General features: G+C 45.2%; 1 protein-coding gene across 1 annotated transcript in view; it reads left to right on the top strand.

Moving 5' to 3' along the window:
- The window catches only part of TLL2 (tolloid like 2), an 83,638-nt gene that overhangs the window by 31,005 nt on the left and 30,516 nt on the right, over positions 1–22,117 (top strand). The window contains exons 2-7 of the mRNA XM_058810281.1: positions 181–291; positions 15,937–16,008; positions 18,536–18,706; positions 19,511–19,628; positions 20,041–20,219; positions 20,510–20,615. Coding sequence (XP_058666264.1) covers positions 181–291; positions 15,937–16,008; positions 18,536–18,706; positions 19,511–19,628; positions 20,041–20,219; positions 20,510–20,615 — 757 coding nt within the window. The remainder of the gene's footprint in view (positions 1–180; positions 292–15,936; positions 16,009–18,535; positions 18,707–19,510; positions 19,629–20,040; positions 20,220–20,509; positions 20,616–22,117) is intronic.

Raw genomic sequence — 22,117 nt, 5'->3', positions numbered from 1 at the left:
GTGCTGTCACTTGGCCTCCACTGATGTCCATCCCCTGTTGGTACTTCTAGAACTGCAGCAACCTTTGGCCTTTTTCTGGTCCATGAAGTCATTGCCTTTTTTGTGTGATACAAGCTAGCTGGGAACTGTGCCTTCCTTCCAAAATAAAAACTGAACTAATTGCACTTTGTTTCTCTCCAGCTGCCTTTTGGGGAGATATCGCTTTAGATGAAGATGATCTGAAGTTGTTTCAAATAGACAGAACTGCTGACTTAACAAAGCACTCAGATGGCAACGCAAGACACACTTCAGGTAAGGGCAGCCCTGGCGTGGGGATGCCTTCTCTCACCTGCTTTTGTCCTTAGGGAAGGAGCGCTTCCATTTCCCTGCTGGTGCTGTTCCCACAGCCAGGGTGGTGTGTGCAGAGCTCAGCTATGGCACCGAGGGTGGGATCCAGCTCTGAGCTTTGTTAAATAAAAATCAAGTCACAGATTGATATAGCCAAATCCTATCTTGTCTGAGGGATGTTTTCAGATTTATAGCACTGGTCTCTTTCTATGAGGAAATAGCTTTTTGCTAATTTGGAAGGAGATATGTTTGAAGTTGAGCCACTCAGTTTGTCAGGAGTTCTGACTCGTATTGTGCTCCTTTTTCTTTCCCTATATGATCTTAATGGAATAATACATTTTCTCAGCTGTCTGCCTAGTGAAACTCATTGCAATTGTGCATCCAGACTGCCCTAGAAGTGATATTCTAATCAAAATAGGTTAACAATGGTGTTGATTTTCTGTAAAGCATGTGCTCAGTTTGTCCTCTGTGCAACCCTAATGTGTGCTCGGTCTCATGCTGGACCAAAGGTGTTTCTTGACTCAGGACTCTGACTGGACTGCAGCTCTAACAGTCTCTGAAACACTGCATCTGAATCAGAGGGCTCTCCACAGTGTTTTTCCCTCTAGTTCACTTTATGCTGCAAGAGAGAAATTGCTGGAAGTCTGAGCTCTGAGATGTACCAGAGGGACTGGAGACAAAGCGGGTCAGAACAAATTTCTGTTTTTCTTTGCTGTTCTGCCTCTAGGCAAGTAGGGTGACAGGGTGGGTAAAGGCAAAAATCACTGAAACTGTATGTTCACCTGACCCCCGTGCAACTCAGCTCATCTGTCATTTGAAAGCACTGATGGCTGGTTCTCTTTCCTTGTAACTGCCTAGCTGTGGCTTCAGAGCATCTCAGTACCATGTAGGTCTGGTTCTGGGGATGAGTGGTCCACCTTCCTGTTGGGATGAGTGTGAAACATGACACATCCAACACAGGCATATTTATTTGTCAATGTACCTGAAATTCTGGGTAGAGAAGGGCTGTCCAGTTCTTCAGATTATGGCTAGCTCCCTGGAAATGCCATTGTCCTGTATTGCTGTGTCACTTAGCCCATCATGTTTTTGGCTGTCACACATTCTTAGGTAGTAGGTTGTTAGGAGCAGAAGATATATCAGAAAATGAGGACTAGGTGGGACAGGTAGCATTAATCTCTTTCACATCCCTTTGTTGATTCCTGAAGTTAGATGAGGACATTAGATGAGGAAAGTAAAGTCAGATATGTTTGAATGTATCCGTTTTCTCTGGTAGCTTTTTTAGTTGTCATGTCTAGCACATTTCTTTCACTTGGCACTGGTGCCAGACCTGTGCCATCTGGAAAACGAACTGGGTTTTATAACTCACATCTGTATCATTTAATGCTGCCATGGGTCTCTTACAGCCATGGCTTGTGTGGTGTGTTTGGACCAGTCTCTTCTTTGCACTTGTTACTGATGCATCATACAGTGCTTTGCCTTGGGTGAATGGAGATGTCACCTCATTCACTTTCCCTTGTCCTCATCTCTAGCAGGTTTCATTTGTACCCCTGGGAGTGCAGCTGACAAATGGGCCGCCCCTGGGACTGGGATGCTTTCTGCAGGGCACACACAGAGGCATCTCTGTGGTCACCTGCCCTGTGAGGGACTCTTGGCATGGGCAGGAAGGGTTGATTTTTCTCTTGTGAGGCTTGTTTGACACTCTTGTGAATTGTAAGAGGGTGGCCTACTTCAGCATGGTGGGGGATTGGGCTCCATTCTTCCCTGGGAGAAAATGCTACTCCCTGCTTTATTTCTAGTGGGAAGAATGCAACCTCTGTACAGAAACAGCCTAAGACCCTTTATGAATGGAAGCCCTTGAATGATAACATTTCAGAGTTGCCTAAAGCTGTTAATCGGATTAGTGGTATAGTGGAGGAAGTCCTTGGTACCTATATACAGACACCCAGGCTCCTCCTGCAGGGAGCTGCCCTTCTCACCATGCTGTTCAGCATCCAGGCATTCTTCTGGCCCACTGTTGTTCCCTTGTTCCCAGAAAATGCTGTTCAGCTGGAAGGAGAATGGAAAATTGTGCAGTTTGACACTGCTGGGCTTGTTTGTAGGTGTGCACCCTGATAGGTAGTGTGGAGCATCTGCAGCTGTCAGGCTCTGCCAGAGGATTGAGGTTCCCATGTGCTCAGGAGTGATTGGACGCATGGTCCTCTGGATCCAGCATTGTACTGCTTGGGGGAAAGCTTTGCCTTGGCTGGTAAAGACACAGACTGTCAGATGTTTCAAGTTTTCCCCTTCTTCACCCTCTCCCAGTCATTGTCTAGTAAATAGCTAGGTACTTCTCTGGGTCCTTGAGAGAGACGGGAAGGGAATCAGAGAAATCTTTGGATTTTGCCATGGGTCTCTGTCATGGATCTCTGTCCTCAGCTTAATTTCACAGTATGAGTGTGCTTCAGGCATGTTTTCTCCAATAATTTCCTGCTTGCAGAAATGCCATGGTAATTTTTCAGAAACTAAATATTTGTGAGCCTGTTTGAGAATGAAATGCCTTAAAGTTCAGTGTTTCCAAGCATTTTCTCAGCAAATATTGGAGTTGGTGTTTTATTCCTACCATCTGAAAGCAATGGACCAAATAGCATTGTCTCCTTGGTAAAGTCACAGGACTATGGTTCCTTCCCTCTGAGCAATGCTGGCTCAGAGCTCTCTGGCAATCCCCTCAAAAACTGCTCATGTGGATTTTAGGGGTGGCTGTCTCCTTGACACCTTACCTCAGTGCTCCAGCAATGATGGTCATCTTTGGCTTTGTCTGGATTTCTGTGTCCATTACACTCAGATTCTTTTGTGTTAGTGGTCACATTGGGAATTGACATTACACAGAGAATTGCTTCACTTGTGTTATGTACTTAAAGCCTTCTGGAGTGCAGTGTATGACCTGATAGTCCTTATTCATGTGAGCAGTCTCATTTGCTCCAAAGGAGCTTCCTTCCTAAAAATTTACCAGGAAGAGTACAGGTCAAGCATCTAAAACTGCAGTAGGTTTTCAATAGCATCTTGTGTGCAAGCATCCTGCATTAGATCACATTGTACAAGTGGAGTTTCCTTCAGGCCTGTTGAGGGAAAGGCAGGCATGGTGGTGGTCTGTGGCTGAGTGGAACCCAGTTAATCCAAGCAGCTGTTAAAGTCTGCATGTTGATCTGCAGTGACTTGGGTACAGCTCTGAGCTGTGTGAGGCTGTTTGCATGCAGTGCAGATTAAGTGTGAGTGGATGCCAGGAGATGTGCTCTAACAAGAGCTACCAACTAGTTCATTTCTTGTTATGACCCTTCCATGACATCCCTGAAGGTTTTTCCCAAAGTACTGTCCTCCAACCCAATTTTAATTGTGATCATTACATGACTTCTGGGCTCCTTTCCACAGGTCTCTCACCTCAGCTCTGTTTCACCTGAAACCTAGTTTTATTCTAATCAGTGATCTGGCAAAAGAGCTCTTTAAAGTTGAACATTTGACCTTTCTTTGAGTTAAGATTTTTCTAATTTTCTAAGCCAGAATTTTTTTCCCCCTCATTGGCCATTCTCCTTTGGACCTAAGTCCTAAACTCTGAGACTTGCTTGTGATTTTTTTGTTTGTTGCTTTATAATATAAGAAATTTTGCAGAGCAAACTATGTCCACCACATCACCTGCTCATCCTGCTATCACCATGTGTAGCACCATATAAAACCTGCCTAACAAGGAATTTCTCCTCTTCCTTAAAAATATTTTCCTGCTAGAAGAAGGCACAAACAATGAGGCATATTGTTAAAATGCAGGTCTTAGCTGCCTCCCTATCTCTGTTTCTGTGGGATCAAGTTTAGATGTTATGTTTACTATGAAAATCAGGTGTTCTTATGCAGTGGTGTTGAAATGGATCCCCTTAGGATTTGGTAGAGAGACAGTAATGGTTCAGAACATAATGAAATGAATCTGTTACCTGGAGATCTGCCAGTGAGTGCTATCTCAGCAAGCCCATGCATCACCAACCCCTAATCACTTTGATGAAAGATTTTTCAAAAAGTTTGCAGTTCTGAAAAGTTTCTTGGTTTTTTTTAAACTCTAGTGAAAATATTTGCTTTTACGATATAATTTAGTTTAGAAGAAATATGACTGAAAACTTTCAGGCTTCATCTGCTGCAGTGGGAAAAAAAAAGAGAATCTAGAGGCAGGATGGGAAATTGCACAGTGTCACCTCTCTTTTGGGCCCAAATGAGTCCAGCGGTGCAAGGTGATTACCTGCTGAAGCATTAGGCACAGAGGAAGAAGACTTTATTTCTTGCCATGCCTCTTAGTAGTATATGCCTGTTTTATAACTGGCTTGATTTAAGTTTTTATGGGCATTTTGGGGATTATGAGGACTTTTCTGATACGTTACCCCTTTACCTGACTTTTGTATCATAGAGACAGTTTCTAGTCCTGAAAGGCACCTCTGTAAATAAGAAGGGCAAGTTTGTCTCTTCAGGGTTTGGCAGCAGCAGATCAGAAGCTGAGGGCATCTGGCTGCTCTCACTGATGCCATGCTGTGCTGGGCTTGCTGCTAAGAAGCTGACTCCACATCCCACTGTGGCCAAGAATGCTTTTCAAGAACAGTCCAAACAAGTTTTCTTTACCTGTCATCCTGAGAGGTTTTGAGGCTCATGGCTTGAAGGCCCTGATGTGCCTTTCACACTGCCACAAATGACTGGCAGAAGAAATTCAGAGAGCATCTTTTCTAGCTAGAGTAATGCTTCAGATCACAGTGCAGCTGGGAGAGGGATGTATTTTGAGCCCAGGCTCTCTGCTGAAATCAGGGGACACAGAGGCTGCTGTCAGTGACTGGAGGCTCTGACATTAGACCTTGTCCTAAGGGCAGGGACCTGGTTCATTGGCAGCAGCTCTGCTGTTCTTGAGTGTGCTGTGAAAATACACTCAGCTGCTCTGCTGCCTCACCACATCTGCACATGAGCCCACCTGCAACAGGATGCTTTGCTTGTTTCTTGTTTTACGGTGCTCGTCTGTCTCTGGTTGCATTCTTGAGGAAAGGCATTGATTCCTGTGTAAGCTGGATTTACTTGCTGGACAGGTTGCTGGAGTGCAGCTCTCCTGCTGAGAGTTGTGCTAGTTAACTTCAGGCTGGAGAGCAGGAATTCTCCAGTGGAATGCTTAAGGTACTGGTGGCAGTACCAGCAGGGTTTCTGCTCTCTCACTTTGTGAGAGCTTCCTCACCGGAGGGGCTGTGGCCAGTAGCAGTGCTGCACATTGCATCAGAGTCCTTTTGAATGCTACTCATGTGTTTCTAGTGAAATTTAACTTAGTGCAAAATATACTTCTAGAAGACTGCAAAATCCAGGGATTTAGACCATGACTGAGATTCCAGGGATGATCTGATTTATGGATTTGAAAACAAGACTGTTAAATTCAGCTGATTTGACACATGCTTGCCACCTCAGCTGGTTTTCCCACTCTAACTCATATTTGGTGTTCTACTGTAATGTCACTCAGTTCAGGGTAGGAGGAGTAGACTTCAGCATTGCTAGGTTTCACAGAATCACAGAATCATAGCATTTAGGGCTTCTTGGAGCCCAGCTTTTAATTCATTTAGGCTTGGAGCAAGTCTCTGGGTTGTGCTAACTTAACCTGAGCTGTATTGGTCACAATTGGCCAGAAGCAATGCAAGTAACTGTGTACGTGCTGTAACATAACCCACATCTGTGAACTCTCTGCAGGGGTCTGCTCTTTCCCTGGGAAATCCCTAGTGGGAAATCTTTAGTGAAGGTTGCTTCCTCCTGTGTGAGTAGAGGAGCATCTTTGTTCCAGCAGACCTGTCTGAGGGCTCTGTCCAGCTGTCTGCATACCTCCTTTCAGTTTTCCCCAACACGTGACATGCACTCTGGGGATGTCTCTTTGCAGTCCAGGCACATTTTTAACAGGAAGAGGAGCCTCAGGAGTGGAAAGGTAGGTGCCTACAGCTGGCCTGATGCTGAGGTTTGGTTAGCTGTGCCAGATGATTTTCCTATGACTAGTCCAAATGTTTACCTCTGTGAGTTGATTCACTCGGGTTTTACCAGAGCAGACAGCCATGAAATGCATTTCCCACAGTTCTGTGGTTTGCTAAGGCAAAGCAGGAACTCCCCTTTGTAGGAGCTGAGTAAGTCCTCTAGGACTGAGAGTGTTCTTGTTCCCTCTGCTTTTCAGAGTTATCCCCTGTCCCAAATCTACCCTTCCATGCAATAAGCCACTGATCTTCTCTTTAAAGAAAAGCAGATACTGTGCTTTTTTTCTCCCAGCCCAGAGTCTTACATTCATATTGCAACCTTCTCAGACTTGCCTGATTTTCTCTAGCATAGAGATAACTAAGCATAAATCCCATACCATTAGCTGGTAGACCTTCTGATTCCCTCTGTAGTTAAGACTCTTCTGCTAGAAAATGCCTATCTTAGGTTTGATATTTTCACACCAAGTGCTTTTCTTTGTGGGTTTCTGAGTGCCAGCTTGAAGTCTTTTCTGGAAATTATTGAGAGGGATTTTTCTCATCTTAGGGATGCACTTTTTCTAGTCATAGGACTAGAATCTGCCAGTCTGGTGCTTGGTGGTAGGAGAGAAGGTCATCAAGTGAAGATGCCAAAGTGTGGAGGTGTATATGTGCAAAGGGGACAGATCTCCCTGGTAAGGCTGGAGAAGAAGCCCTGAGTCAGGACAGCATGGCAATCAGGTTGGCCACATCTGCCTGTTCTCAGGGGCTGTCCAGTGCCTTCCTGTGCGGTGGGTGCTGCTTGAGACCTGCCTGAGAAGCAAGCAACAAGAGGTGCTAGAGTCTTTACTCCACCTGTCCCACCAACAGATAGGCAGGCTCTGATTTTCTTTCAGCTAGGGTCTTTCCAGTATTGCGTGTTGCTTTGAAACCAGGCGGGGCTAGTGGGCTTGCAGTATTCCTTTACACACTTGGCTGTGGTGTTCCAGACTTGTGACAAACAGAGAAATGAAATCTATCTCCTTTTTCCCCTTTGTTTGTGGTAAAGGTTGGGCAGGGTAAAGACAGTCCCAAGCAATAGGTGCTGAGCACACCTGAATGGGCAGAGCACAACCTGAATGGCACGGCCCTGTTACTTGCTCCACATTTCCTGTGGACTAAGATGTTCTTTTTCTTCCTGTCTAAGTTCCCAGTGGCAGCTGGTCACATGCTCCACAGAGTTTGTTTTGTAAATGCACTGTTCCCTGAAATCAAGTTTTCTGGATGGTGGCCTTCCACCTGTCAAAATAAGTGGTTTGATTTCTGCTGTGCAGTCAATGTTGAGCCTTACACAGTTTTATTTTAGTGGCTTTATGAGTGCTGCAATATTGCACAAATGAATCCATCCAAGCAATAAAGCTTTCTCCATTGTAACAAAAATCCCCAGCTATTTCAAACACTGCCACTTACTCATTCTTAGTGGAAACTTCAGTTGTGCTTATCTTGTGAGTCACAATTCATATGCTTCTTTCAGAAATCATCCAGGAAGGCAGGTAACTCAGTATCACTCTTGTCAAATGCTTCACTTCAGAAATGAAATAGCATGGATTTTGTTAATGAGCAATTAACATTATTTAAGCACCCAAAACATCTGCAGAAGCTATCCATTGATGCTATGGCTAAAGCTGCTTCCAAACAGTGTTTCTGTAGTTTCTTCCTGTTGAGTGTGGTGCCACCACCAGCTCTGGGCAGGGCTGCAGCTCTGGGCAAGGCTGCTGCAGTGCTCCTGCACACATGATGCCAAATCCCTGCTGCTCCATGCTTAGCTATGCCAGGTTTTGGCTCACAGCCCCACTACTTTCCTCATCTCAAAGGTCTCTTGGGCACATCTAAAGCACCTGGGAGTTGGTACTGGTTGGCACAATTAACCCTTTCAGGAGCTGGGATAATCACAGTGTAGAACATTTATAAAATCTGATTTCTGTTTGCAACTGTCGTGCTCTTGATCGCTCTTAATTAAATTTTCTTTTGCTCTCGTCTACAGCTGGTGTATCACATTTGGAGGCTGTTGCTTTTACTGACGCCAGAAGAGTCTGAATGGTCTTTTGTATTTGAGTGGACGTTATTAAATAGTTTTATATTAATTAACTGTGATGAAGGGAGCACATGGGCGAATGTACTTGAGGAGATCAGTTTATCCATATGGAAATTACATTGAAAGTTAAATCCATTACCCTAATTGTAAAACTCGACAGTGCTTAGCCAATAACTGTGGCATTGGCTAAATCATGCATTTGTGGTTCAGAGCTGGGCAAATGCCTAATTTCCTTGAATATTTGCTCAAATGAAAAATTGTATTTGCCTCAATTGCATAAACTGCCTCATCATTTCTGAGAGTGTTTTAGGCAAATGAGTCTGGGGGGCAGAGCCAGTCTATGAAAGAGTAAGAGTCTAATAAGCTCTGAGAGCAGTCACTGCAGGATGATCAGTCTGAAAGACTGGCTGGGCTGTCTTGACTCTCAGGCTCTCTACTTTCAAACAGGAATCTGTGTCCACAAAATAAAAGTTGCTTACACTGATCAGAAAAATGTCTGGAAGGTCCAAGGAACAATCAATTGCCAAAATGGCTTGTTGGACAATAGCAAGCAACAAATAAATTAGAAGTTGTAAACTGCTCGTGGTTGATTCTGAGCAGAAAGGGGTTACATTTGTGGAATAAATGTGTTCACTTTGAGCCACTTGTTCAGGCTTAATTTGGAGACAAGGCTGATGCTTGTAGCTGCAGTGGACAAAACCCCTTTGCTGCAGCTCCCCTTTTCAAATGGTGAGGACAAAGTATTTATTCAGCTGTCAAGTGGGGAAAGAAAGCAAATTAGTTTTAGGCTGGAACACTGGACTGTGTTTGCTGTTGTATTTCTGAGGCCAGATGGTAACTTGGACAGCCCTAGGGAATGGGTAACAAGTTTCTCCAGGGCAAAGATCAGAAGCAAAAGGAAATATTCAGATTATGTTGCAGTTCCACTTCCTAGAGAGGGAAAGGGAGTGTGAGATGCATCAGGCTGTGTTAGGGAGGGGATTAGCCACTCCTTTTCTTCGGTTGTTGCTGAATCCTGGAGTCAGTTTGTGGTGGGTGGGTTTGACACCCCACTCCCCCTGCAAAGCACAGATGGCCCTGGGAGGGTCAGGGAAGCTCCCCCAGCACCCATGGGGCAGGGAGGAAAGGGCCTCAGTCCTCAATTCCCCCACAGCTGTTCCAATGACAGCAAGGGATTTGGGCACCTCTTCCACCAGGGAGGCAGGGAGACCTTGTGGAAGGAGATGGTCTGAGGTTACCTAAGAGTGGCTACATTTGGCTTGTGCTCCCAGAGTGTTTTAAGTCCCACTTGTCTGGCTGCAGTAATGGCTCCTGCCTCAGTTTCCCTGGCTTGGCAGTTGGTTTCAGGTGCTGTTTAAATGGGCTGTGGTGGAGCTGGTAGGTAACAAGCAGATGAAGTGTCTCAGCTCTATGTGCTTAGGCTGCTCAGCTGCCTGTTAAACATTGTTCAGGCTCCCAGGGCATAAGAAGGTACCAAAAACTCTCCAAGAAGCTCCCGGACTCTGAGTGTCCGAATGTCTAGGCAGGAGGAAAGGTCTCTTTAGTGGCACAAAACATTCTTCATGGAAAGAGTTTTAATTCCATTCAAACATAATTTAGCTTCCCATGTAAGTGCTTTCATTTTGAGTGAATTTTTATCCAGCATAAACAAGGTGGGGGGAAAACAAGGGGATTAGGAAGGTTGAAGGGACGGAGTGGCCTGGCTGGGTTGCTGGGAGCAGCAGGCTCTCCCTGGAGCCCCAGCTGGAGCAGGGCAGCACACGGAATAGTGCATGGCCCTGTCTGGAGCAGCCTGGGCTGCACTGAGCCTGAAGAAATCAGACTCTGCAGGTCAGAAGGAAAGGAATGTCAGCCAGAGGGGGACTGTGAGGTTGGTACTGCCCACTAGGACAGCAATGGGTGAACCCAAGCCAGCTCTTACAGTTTCCTTATTGCCTGCAAGTTCACTTTCCTTCTTCCTTTTCCTTTCTGTTTCCTTCCAAAAGAGAGACAGGGAGGGAAGGTGGGTTTTGTGAATTGAGAGGAATGTAATAGTGAAGCAGACACCTGTTAGGAGTAGATCTTGATCCATCAGATTGACAAGAAATCAAGTGCAAGGGGATGGGGACAGTTGGTACTATGCATTACTCAGTTTATATGCTGGGAGAGGAGAAGTCTTACACCATGCGTGGGGACCTGGCTGCATAACAGAGACACCCACATGGCCAGGATACTCATGTGCCCACTTCAGTATTTCATTTTCACTTGCCTCAGTAAAAGCACTGTGCTTGCAGGGCTCTTTGTCACTGGAAGGAACTAGTGAAATGACACAGGTTGTAGGTATCATTTATCTCTCATTCATCTGTCTTTTTACCTGAGGAAACAGAAGTGATTGTTGCAGCCCACAAGAAAACACCTCTTTCAGTCTTCAGTCCTTCCTTTTACCCAGAGAGTGTTGGTCCCCTTAAGCATTAACTCTCAGTGGAGAGGTTGGGTCAGACTGTCCCCTTTCTTGCAATGCCTTCTTTAAAAACTGGATGCATCACAGTATAAAAGCAATGTTGCCACTTCCAGAAGAGCAGGCAGTATCCAGGGAAAATACAGGGTGTTTGGGAATGGTGCTGCCTGCACTTCTGCTCTGCCTGCCATCCCACTCCAAGTACAGCTGGCCAGCAGAAGATTTTGGTCCATGAAGTGCTTTGCAGCTCATGTCTATGGCAGCCCTGGGTTTGCTTAGCTCACTCACCTTCCTCCTCTCGTGAACTTCCCTGTGAGGCCACTGTCCTCCTTCCCTACACCAGCATTCACAGCTGATGGGGAGATGACACATCTGCCTGTCAAGCCTCTGGACCTTGGGACTCTCCTGAGTTATTGCAGCTAGTCAGCTTACTCTGAATAGGAAAAACAGATTCCTGCAGGGAATTTGGGGCTCAGAATTCTTCCTTTCTTTAATTTCTTTTTCTTTAAGTAAATTGAGGGAGCTTCAGCTATTCCACTGACAGGAAATGCTGAAGGATATATCTCAAATCATTTGCTCAGATCTCCAGGGTACAGGGGTTTATGAAAGGTTTTTGCTATAGACTCTCCACCAGCTCTGGGAAACATCTGTTCTGTATTCTGAATGCATTTTCCCAGCAGAAATTGTTTTAATAAAATCATCACTTTTTCTGTGCTTAGAAAACCCAGTGAAATAAAGTTTTTTCCTATGCTAAACAGTTCTTGACCACTGGTTAATGAAGTTAAAAATTGCATGTTTGCATTGTCTGACTTATCCTGCTTTTCCAGGAGCTTCTCTGATGGTCATAATATGACAGCACTTACCAGAGCTGAAACTCTAAAGAATGCCTAGTGTTTAATGTTAACTACACTACTTGGTTTTGTTGGTGCTTCATTCTCTGATTGAAATCCAGTCTCTAAGCCATGGCATGTGAACAGCCTGTATATTGAGTGAGACTATGAAAGCAGGGTGTTCTAACATATAAGATAGGGGAGATGAAGTGATTAATAATTTTTCAAAAGCATTTTTTTATCACTGTGTTGTAGCCCAGCTCTGAAATGGCCTTTTCTCCACAGTAAGATGTATTCGAAAAAGTCTTGATGTGGTCTGATTCACCTGAGAGCAAATAATTATGTGCACAGCCAAGTTACTCTCTGCTAAATCAGAAAAATTGGAAAATCTGTCAAAGTCCTCAGTGCTCGCTGTGGGCTCCTTTGTCCTCAGCAGAGGTGATGAACATATGGGTGGTAGCTGTCTTCAAAGTTCAGCTGTGGAACCCTTTCCCTGTGTGGACAGCAACCAGGAAAGGGAAAAGAAAACTCTGTGAACATGAAAAGATTCTTTATTGGTCTGGAGAGGAAAAGGTATCCTGGCTTGGTCCTGTTCTGACACAGGTTTTGATTTTAATGGCAACTTTTACAATTTGGAAAAAAAGGTGGTGTTGCAAGCTTCATCCCATCCAATTTCCTGTGTAAGAATATTTTGTGTTCTCAGACTGCAGTTTTTCAGACAACTACAATTCCTATTGTCACTTGTTGGGTTTTAGACTAACATTATAGATAGGCATCATTTGAAAATGAAGTTTGACTCAGGGTAGACTGATGTTTCTCCCTTGCTTTCAGTTGGATAACTCATCTTGCCTCAGAGTAGCATTTTCCAATGCAAGCTAAAAGACAGATGGTGCTAAAATGTTTTGGAAGTCAGCGGCTCCTCAAGCAGCTTTGAGATCTTAAATGGGCCCAATAGGAGGGTGGTAGGTATTTCTGGGCCAATTATATGCATTCTGATTCACCAGAAGGCTGCTTCACTGCTTTGCCTGGCTTTCCTCTTCCTTTTTCAGACAAGAAGCCCTTCATGGTCCATAAACAAGTGGAAGAAGCACAGAAGCTTTAGTTGACCAGAGATCTGGTTGTCCCCTTTTTGGTGATTCAGACTACCTGGGCTTAACCAAAAAAAGCCAAACCAGAACATGCACAGCAATAAATGCCTTCAATCCTAAATTGCATCTTGTAGAAGGCACGTTTTCAGGTCTGATATATTGCTACTTCTCCAAGTCCCACCCTCTTTTACTGGAAGTGAGGGTTCTGAATGGAATCTGTTCCCTGCTCTTCCTTCAGGCTGCACATCTTTGCCTGTGCTAGTGGTGCAAGGGAACTACCAACAGCATAGCTTTGCTGGCATGCTTTGTGCACTCTCTCTTAATATGTTGTCCTTTACTTTGGTTTCAGCTGAACAACTTGGACTTCATTTAACAAAATTGGATTTTCATTTTCCTCTTCTGGGAGAGTGAGAGAAACTGCTTTCCTCACAGCAGTGCCCCAGCCTGCTGCTTTCTGCTTCACTGGACCCTTACTTACCACCTCAGGCTGCTTCTAGCTCCTGAAAACAATTTATACACCTGTTCTTCAGCCATGCTTGCAGACATGGTGTGTTTATCTCAGATTTGTGGTTCGTTCAAGCTACTGGACATTTCCTTCAGTTAGCCAAGCTCCCTTGGCAGTGCTGGTCTGTGAGAAACACGAAAACAAGTTGTTGTACAAGTGCACTGTAGGTAGAAGGTGGAATATTCCCCAGCCTGGGTAGAGAATCTCTTCTGTGTCTCTGCCAGGTCATGCACGGAAGTAAGTTGCCTGGTCAGGGACTCCAGCAGTGTTCTGCTGGGGTTGCACCTGTTAAATAGGATGAATTATTAGGAAGAATTGAATTACAAAAATGTGGAGGTTAAGAGGGTTTAGGAGATCTAGTACAGCTCTGTGCATGGAGACATGACCCAACAAATTCTGTATTTTCAACTGATTGTGGGAGAAGCATACAAAACTCAAGCTGAAGAAGGATGAGTGCTGGTCTAGCACAGCAGTGGGTGGAAAGTAGTGAGGATGAAAGTGATCTTGGGGCTTGTTAACTGCTGGAAATCCATTAAAGTCAATGTCATGTCTTTGTGAGATACCCAGCCTGCTTTTATTGGCTTTCTACAGAGCACAATGTCAAACTGGAAATCTCCCTTCTCCTCTTCAGTGCTTCCAATGATAATGGGCTTCAGTACAAATCTGGGCATTTCATGCTCTGGAGCAGTAACACTGGAGTATGTTCTGCTTCTGGCTGTGACAGAGTAGTCTGACAGAGAGGTACCACTTCAGGAATGTGTTGGGGGGATGGCAGGACCTACATATTATCTGCAATCTATGTGCAACTGCCTCCAGATACAAGGTGCATTTCTTGGCTTTCTTATTTATTGTTAATGACCAATCACCACTTCTGGGATCCTACATTAGCCCTCTCTTGGAAAGAATCAGAAGAGGACTAAATGTCTGTCCAGTGACTTTAATTTTTGGGATATCTTTAGGCATCATGGTGATAGGAAATGTCTAAAAACTCAAGTGAATCAGAAAAGGGTCTTCTAAAATGTTCATGTTTGTTTCCAAACACCTTTGTGTGACACAAAGCTGTGGGTGTTTCTTGTCTGTATGAGTGAGATTAGAGTTTGAAAATATCTGGTATATGTGCACCCCCGTATCTGGCCTTTGTGCAGCACTCTTCCTTTTCACGGGCTGCTATAAGACAAAATATGCAAAGATGTTGTAGATTTCATTAGTCACGCTAGTTTATTCAAACCTCTTCTTTGCATAAGAAACCAGGGCCTGTGCTGATCTCTGGGAAAGAATGCGCTCAGGGCTCGGAGCAGCCGCGCGCTCCGGCGGCACCGGCGCGGCAGAGGTCAGCGGCTCGGGCAGCGCACAGGGGCCGGCTCCGGGGGTTGGTGCCATCATTTGCAATTCAATCCCATGCAGCTCCCTCTTAGGAGAACAATTCACTAAATACAGAGTTGTTCTTTTTCCCTAATTCACCATATAATTCCCCTCCTAAGTTCAATTAAGAAGCAATCTGTTTGTGACTGGAAGCAAGCTGCATTTATTTAGAAATATAAAATTATCCTTTGCCTCAGCAAAGACTGCATGCCTTAATAATTCTGGTGATGAATGGCTAGTTGGGGTTTCCTTTAAATGGAATAAGATACTGTGTGAAGAATAGCATACTTTGCAGGGGTGGGGGTGGGAGAAGTCCTGGGGATGTAAAACTGAGGAGAGGAACTTTTGTTGAGCTTGGGCTTAAGGAAGTGACGAGGACCGGGCATGAAAGAAAACAAAGGGAAATCTTGGGATGGGACATTGAAGCTGGAAAAGAGTGATAGAGTTCAGAGCAATCCATCTTGTTGAATCAGGCTTGTTCCTGTTCACACATCTAATGGCTTTTGTCCAGCCAAGCTCTGTTAAACTATGGCACTTCCTTTGGGAGACAAACCCTGATTTACTGTGTCTCTTGGACTAGGAAGCTCTAACCTATAGCCAGCTGAAAGGCTGGGTATTTTATTTTCTTCTGAATTGTTTTGTAGCTATCTTTCATCATCATTTTCCTGATACTCATATCGGTTATAGTATATAATGTTGGAGATTTGTTACCATCCTCTTAGTCCTTCTCCAAGCTGCCAGAGATATCCCTTTTCCCCTGTCCTTGCCCTGTTGGACAGGCTGGAGAAGAATTTGCTAGAAGCCAGCTCCAGAGCAAAGGAGAGTTTTCCAGCTGGCAAAGCAGGACTGTTTCAGTGACTGGAAGATGTCCAGCTGTCTTGGAAGTGTCCACACTGCATCCAGCAGCGCTGTATGACCAACAGTGTATTCTTTTCTGCATGTGGTGTTTCACCATGCTCTTCATGCTTTGTCTTGCCACCAAGACTACAGAAACTTGCTCTTGCAATACCTCTACAGAGATCAGCTCATTCAGCTCCTGCTCTCATTAAATCTCCATGAAATTAGCCTTCCCTAGAAAAGACTTTCTGCTTGTTCAGCATATGGAGAAACTTAGCCATGGTATAGTAATGAGTTGCAAAGTGTCACTGTAAGCTAGGAACAAATCTAGGAAAAATGCCTAGCTCTATCAAGGGTTTAGTCCCTGCTCCCTGAACAGGGAAAGCAGACAGTTTCTGTGGCCAGCAGACCCCCATCTGGCATTACTGATAGCTGCTGTCCTTTCCACATCAGAGCTCTGCCTGCCAGCTCACCAGAGATGAGTCTCTGCTCTTTTTTCTTTTGCAGGAGGCCTGGGAGAAGAGGTGTCGAGTGAAAATGCCACTTCAACCGACCACAGTGACAAAGCAGTTAAAAAGGGTAATGTGGTACCCCACCCAGACCTTTGGGTATCTTTTATTTACTTTTTTTACCCTCTGTAAAAAGATATTTTGTACTGTTTTGTACGTGTGTGTGCCTCCATGCCTGGGAGATCAGCCCTGCCCATGCATTCTTTGCTGTTGGTGAACTCTCTGAAGGGGTGGGTTTGCCTTGTATAATGTGATGGGTTGACCCCAGCCAGAAGCCAAGCCAAGTCACTATTCCCCGTCCTCCAGCAGGAGAGGTGAGAAAGCAGGGAAAGCAAGAGTGAGAAAACCCATTAGCTGAGATAAAGATAATTTAATAAGTGAATGAAAGGGGAAAAATAACCAAAGTGATACAGAGGCAACAGCTCACTCTTACCCACAAGCAGGCCCTGCTGGAAGAATGCGTCAGGCCTCTCCAGGGAGGAGAATTTAATAAATTTCAGTTGTTAAAGGCAGAAAAGTACCTACTAAGGAGCAGTCAAGAGGTGTTGGTGAGGAGAACTTGCCCGAGAGTGTGTGTTGCTGGCAAGGAATGGAAGTGTTGATGCACAGAAGTGAGGACCCAGAGTCCCCTGTGCAGAGCTGCTGCTGCACCAGGCACAGGAGAGCCCAGGGCAGACACTTCCTCACTTGGGGTTGCTGTCAGGAGCTGCCCATGTGCAAATCCACAGAGATTTTGAGCAGGCACAGGAGCAGTTTGTGGATAGAAGACAAGACTACTTCTATCCTGAGACCCTATTACTTCTAGCTGTGGCCGTTTCAATGCCGATGTTTGTGCTGGTGCCTGGTACCAGCAGTACCAGGTCTAGGCAGGAGGGTGGTTCTTCCTTTTTTGGGAGAACCCCCAACCTCAGAGCATCTGCCTTCCAGGATCCAGCAGCTGGCCTGGGGATGGGGCAGCTTCTGAAATGGCAGGAAGGTGCTTAGGAGTAAGAGGAACAAAAGGCAAATTCCCGTTTTTGTCCTGCAGCTCAGAGCAAGGTCTTCAGCAGGAAGGGCTTGACCTGGTGAAGCAGGAGGGAGGGTTTAAAGTTCATTCTTTTCATTCCCTTATACTGCCTGGATTTCCTTCCCATTGTATCGATCCCCTCAGCCTTGACAGTAGTGGTTTGCTTACTGGTGCTTCAGCTGGAGGGATGAATAGGGGAAGAGGCTCTCAGCAGCCCCCCCGGTCACTAGAGGAAGGTCTTAGCAGGACCTCTGCTTTTTAATAACCCAGCAGCCCATGTCTCTGACTTGGAAAGCAAAGCTGTGGCCAGTCTTGCTGATTTACATACAAATTGCCATCCTTGGGCTGCACGGCAGTGTGCTGTGAGCCACTGTCAGTGGTGCTGCTCCTCAGAGTGACAAAGATGTTCACCTTGGAGTGACCCTTGAGGCCAGCACTCACTGAAGGCATAGCAACCCCTGTACTCTGTTATTCCTTTGCCCTAGTCCAGCTGATGAGTTGGCTGAGCAGCACAGGGAGCTTATCTAAGCAGTGGTGTCTGCGCACAGAGGCCTGTAAAGCTCAGCTGGACTGTGGCTGCTTTGAGGGTTTGAGTTGCCCATGGCACCTCAATTAGGGGGTGAACAATCAGGAAGCTTTGAGTAAAGGATTTTTTGAGTAAAGATACCAGCATATTAAAAGTGCAACTCGTATAGGCATAACCATTAAAAGTGCAACTCGTGTAGGCATAACCATTAAAAGTGCAACTTGTCTAGGCATAACCAGTATCTGAGCAGATAGTGAGCAGCAGCACAAATGCAGGGCAAGGGACAGGGTCTGCCTAGAAGCCTGTGTGAATCTGCTTGCAGATTTCAAGGTCAGTGCTGAACACCACACAGGCAGGGCTCCTGTACCCTTTGTAACAAGAAATGTATTGTGCTTTCCCTTTTGTATTTTTACTCCTTTTCATTAAAATGAAGAGATTCAGCATGGATGGAGATCTGCACTTCTGTTTTTCCCATCCTGAGCATCCTCCTCCAACAGAGACTGTCCCATCTTTATAGATTTCCAAACCACCCAAGACCTGGTATGTGAAACCAAAGTAATACTTTTCAGTACAGATTTCAGAGTTAAGAGTCTGTCACCTTCTTCCAAGCCAGCTCAAATGAGTAGTTGTTGCTGTAAAGCTGTTCATAATAGAACAAACCATTCTCTGCAGATGAGTGGATAGATAGGGCAAGTTGAGAATATACAGTGACATCTAAGCTTGATTTCTACCTTCTGTTCCCCTTGAGTACTGTGTCCCCATCTGTGAAGTTGCTGTTGCAGAGAAGGAGTGGCTAGAGACAGGGAAGGATGTGCTTTGACACCCTAATGGGAGAACAGCTTTGGCATGGTGCATATGGAGGCTCCAAAACAAGAAGGGACAGTTTTCTATAGATTAGCAGTCTCAAAGTCCCAAAAAAATCACTGGCAAATCAGGTTATGACTTCTGTTTTGGTTTAACACCTTGCTTTTTCTTTTTGTCTTTTTCTGAAGCTCCAGGGTATTGCCTGAGGGCTGCAGGTGGAGCTAAAGAGGATTTAAACAGTGTTGCCACTCTGTGTTGCAGACGGCAGGCAGAACAGGACGCTTGCAGGGAGCCCCAGGAGGAAGGAGCACACGGATGAGCCCGGGATGGATGCACACCCCTCTGCCAGAGTGCGCAGGGCCACCACGGCCCGGGCCGAAAGGATCTGGCCTGGGGGCGTCATCCCCTATGTCATCGGAGGAAATTTCACCGGTCAGTGGTGAAAGCACTGCTTTCTCTTTGCCATGGGTCTGTGTGTCAAACTGTGCAGGAAATCTCTGGAGCAGAGTTGTCCCACAGACTCAGGTCCTTGGGAATCTGTCTGCTGAGGTAGGGTGGGAATGATTGCACGAGGAGTTGTGCACTGTGGAAGCCTGAAGCTGAGGTGTGCCCTGAGATGGTTCTTCTCTTGGAGTCCAAGAAATACTTGAGTGACTGAGTCACTTTTCTTTAGAGGCCAGACCTGTGAGCTAGCCATTGGTGAGCTGTGCTTGCCCCCTGTTTTTCCAGAAGAGCATTCTCTCTGCTGTTGGAAGAGCAGGAGCAGAAGTACTCTGGGGTCCTGGCAATAACTTTGCCTTAGTTTTGAAGAGCATCTGTAGCACTCATGAGATTCCTGAGTCTTGAAAGATGGGCATGATCATTAATTCATGTCATGAGAGCAAATTTGGCACATCACTTGTGTGTGGTGTTCAGATCAGACCACCTGGCAGCTCTGCCAGAATGGCCTGTACCTAGAAAGGTGATATGTTTTATATACACAAATATTGATGTACTTAATCTGTAAAGTTTTCTACCTATTTAATTAGAGCAATAAATCCATCAGATATAAGGAGAGAAAAGAAGATACAGGAAGGTAATGCTATAGCTGGAAGTTGGCTCCAGGGTCCAAGAGGTGTCTACAGTATAAGGCTGGCTGTTTGAAAGGTTGACTGCTCCCATATCCAGATGAAATCCATTAGAGATTTTCCTGAAAGCCTGGCCTTCACTGTTTGCTCCTCTTGGTTTCCTTTCCAGGAACTCAGAGAGCTATCTTTAAGCAAGCAATGAGGCACTGGGAGAAGCACACTTGTGTGACCTTTGTGGAGAGGACTGATGAAGAGAGCTTCATTGTGTTCACGTACAGAACGTGTGGGTAAGTGATGCACACATTCCCTGCAGCTCTCTATTGCAAACAGCACTTTCAGTCACACCTGGCTTTGTAAGTCTGGCCCAGAAAACACCAATGGCTAGCTTGGAAATCTATCTGTCACAGAGATGCAGCTGGTCACTTTCAGTGAGGATTGCTAGGATCGTTTAGTATTTGCTCAGAAGGTGCTAAGCCTTTCTGGATTCTTTTATCCTGAGATAACACTTCAGTGTACATGTGCTTGTTTATAGGTACACACTTTTTTCTTTATGTTTTCTTTGTACTTACATGTAAGTACATATAGTGTATGCAACTGCTGGCCTCTCCTGAGCCCTGCCATATGCCATGCTCTGTTCCTGTGTTTTAGAGTTCCTCAAGTCACTGATGTGCTGATGGGTTTGTGGGTTTTCTTTTCCAGGTGTTGCTCCTACGTGGGTCGCCGAGGTGGGGGCCCTCAGGCAATCTCCATTGGAAAGAACTGTGACAAGTTTGGTATCGTGGCTCATGAGCTGGGTCATGTGGTGGGTTTCTGGCACGAGCACACGCGGCCTGACAGGGACCAGCATGTCACTATCATCAGAGAGAACATACAGCAAGGTAAAATCATGCTTCAGGTTATTCCACCTGGCTTTTGGCTGGGTAGAAACCTTTCTTGCTACACTTGTGGAAAATGCTGATGGTCTGAAGGTTGGGATAGAGAAGAAGAAATATTGCTGTGGAGTAAGGGTCAAAATAGCTGTATGAATAGAAATTTTGGATGTCCGGCTGGAGCTGTTGAAACAGAGGAGCATATCCATTTCATTCTAGGTTCCCACAGGTAAAAGTTGTTTTTTGTTTTTATTCTCTAAGAATGGTTTGTTTCTTTTCCTTTTTGTTTGTCATCACAGGTCAGGAGTACAACTTTTTAAAGATGGAAGCTGGGGAAGTGAACTCACTTGGAGAGACCTATGACTTTGACAGCATCATGCACTATGCTAGGAACACATTCTCCAGGTGATAATTCAAGGTTACATGTCCTTAGGACCATTTTTGGTAGTTGTGGTTGACTCTGTGGGATATGTAGAGCCCAGAAGGAGACCTCTGATCTATTGCTGCATTGCAAGGCTTGAAAAATGTTTGAAGAAACAAGGTGGGTGTAGTATGGTGGACTCCTGTTCTCCCCTTTCCACTGCATTTACTCAGTAATAATCCTGGTAATCTCAGAGTTTCCAAAGCCTTGCTGACATTCTTTGCAGTCTTCCCAGGCAGCACACATGTATCTGTGTGCATATCTGCCCATGTGCACGTTGGGTAATACTAGAAGAAGCTTTGAATCTCTTGGTTGCCCAGCTTATGCTTTGGAGTCACAATACAGCCATCAGAGTCTCTAGTGGTTGTGTTGAGGGAGAGTTGAACTCTAGATCATGATCTTTAATTGCTTGGGTGTTTTTTTTACCCATTTATGCATGAGCTTTCACTCATGGCCTCTGCAGCTGTGTGGTTCTGTGTGACCGGGTTTTTTCATGGAGGAGTTATCAGTCCTTCCCCAACTAATGCCAGTTTCTGCACAGGCTGTTTGTCCTTGTCTCCCATCTCATACCTCCAGATGGAGCCCATTTTCTGATCAGACTGCTCCACTGGATGGAGAGGTGATATAAACACAGTTTATGTCCTGTGTTTGGAATGAGAGTTACTGGATGACCAGATTCATTTTGCTGCATTGTTAGAAGTTTTCTTCCATGAATCCTACTGTTGCTCTTTCCCAAGAGCTTTCTGTCACTACATACTGTTAGTAAAGGGGTTGGAAGGTACAGTGGAAGTATTCACACTCTTGGAAAACTTTTGTTGCAAAAATTAAAATGTCTTTGTGACTTTTTACATTTTCCTACTCCCCTGTTGTATTGAAGGGCCAAGCCTGTTGGTTTGTGCTTTTCTTTTGACAACTTCACACTAACCAGTGGAAAATTGCTGAAATGCTGCTTGTTGTGGCAGGAGGAGATGGTGCCTGAGCAAGGGTGTTTTGCAGACTTTGCAGATTTCTTTGCATTAGATATCCAAAGCAAACAATTTTTCTTCCCTTGAAGCATCTGCTGGACCCTCCTAGCATTTGCTAAACTCTTAATGGTTTGAATTGTCTTGCACAAAAGCAAGATTAAGTTATTACCGCCATTTATATTGCGGATGCCTTTGAGTCTGTGTCTCTTGAAAACTAGGGTCCTTCAGAGCACTGCTGGGCCAAAATGGGTAAAAATGGCAAGAGTCCTGCTAGATTTAAATTGGTGCTTGATAGGATTTTTAAGTCTGTTTTCTTTAAGCTCTTTGTCTCTGTGACCCACCCTTACCCCAGTTGCGGACTTTGTGCAGTAATTGAACTGAGCACTGAGTGCCCTGGTAGGCTGATTGTGCTCTTAGCACAAATAAGCAGGGCTGGAATTGGCTTTTACTTTGCCAAGACCTGTCTTGACATCTGCTCCCCTAAGGAAGCAATGCGCTGACCAGCCAGAGAGACTGGTGGC

This window comes from Ammospiza caudacuta, chromosome 9, assembly GCF_027887145.1.
Source record: "Ammospiza caudacuta isolate bAmmCau1 chromosome 9, bAmmCau1.pri, whole genome shotgun sequence".
Lineage (NCBI taxonomy): Eukaryota > Metazoa > Chordata > Aves > Passeriformes > Passerellidae > Ammospiza > Ammospiza caudacuta.
This window is presented reverse-complemented; position numbering and strand designations above follow the sequence as displayed.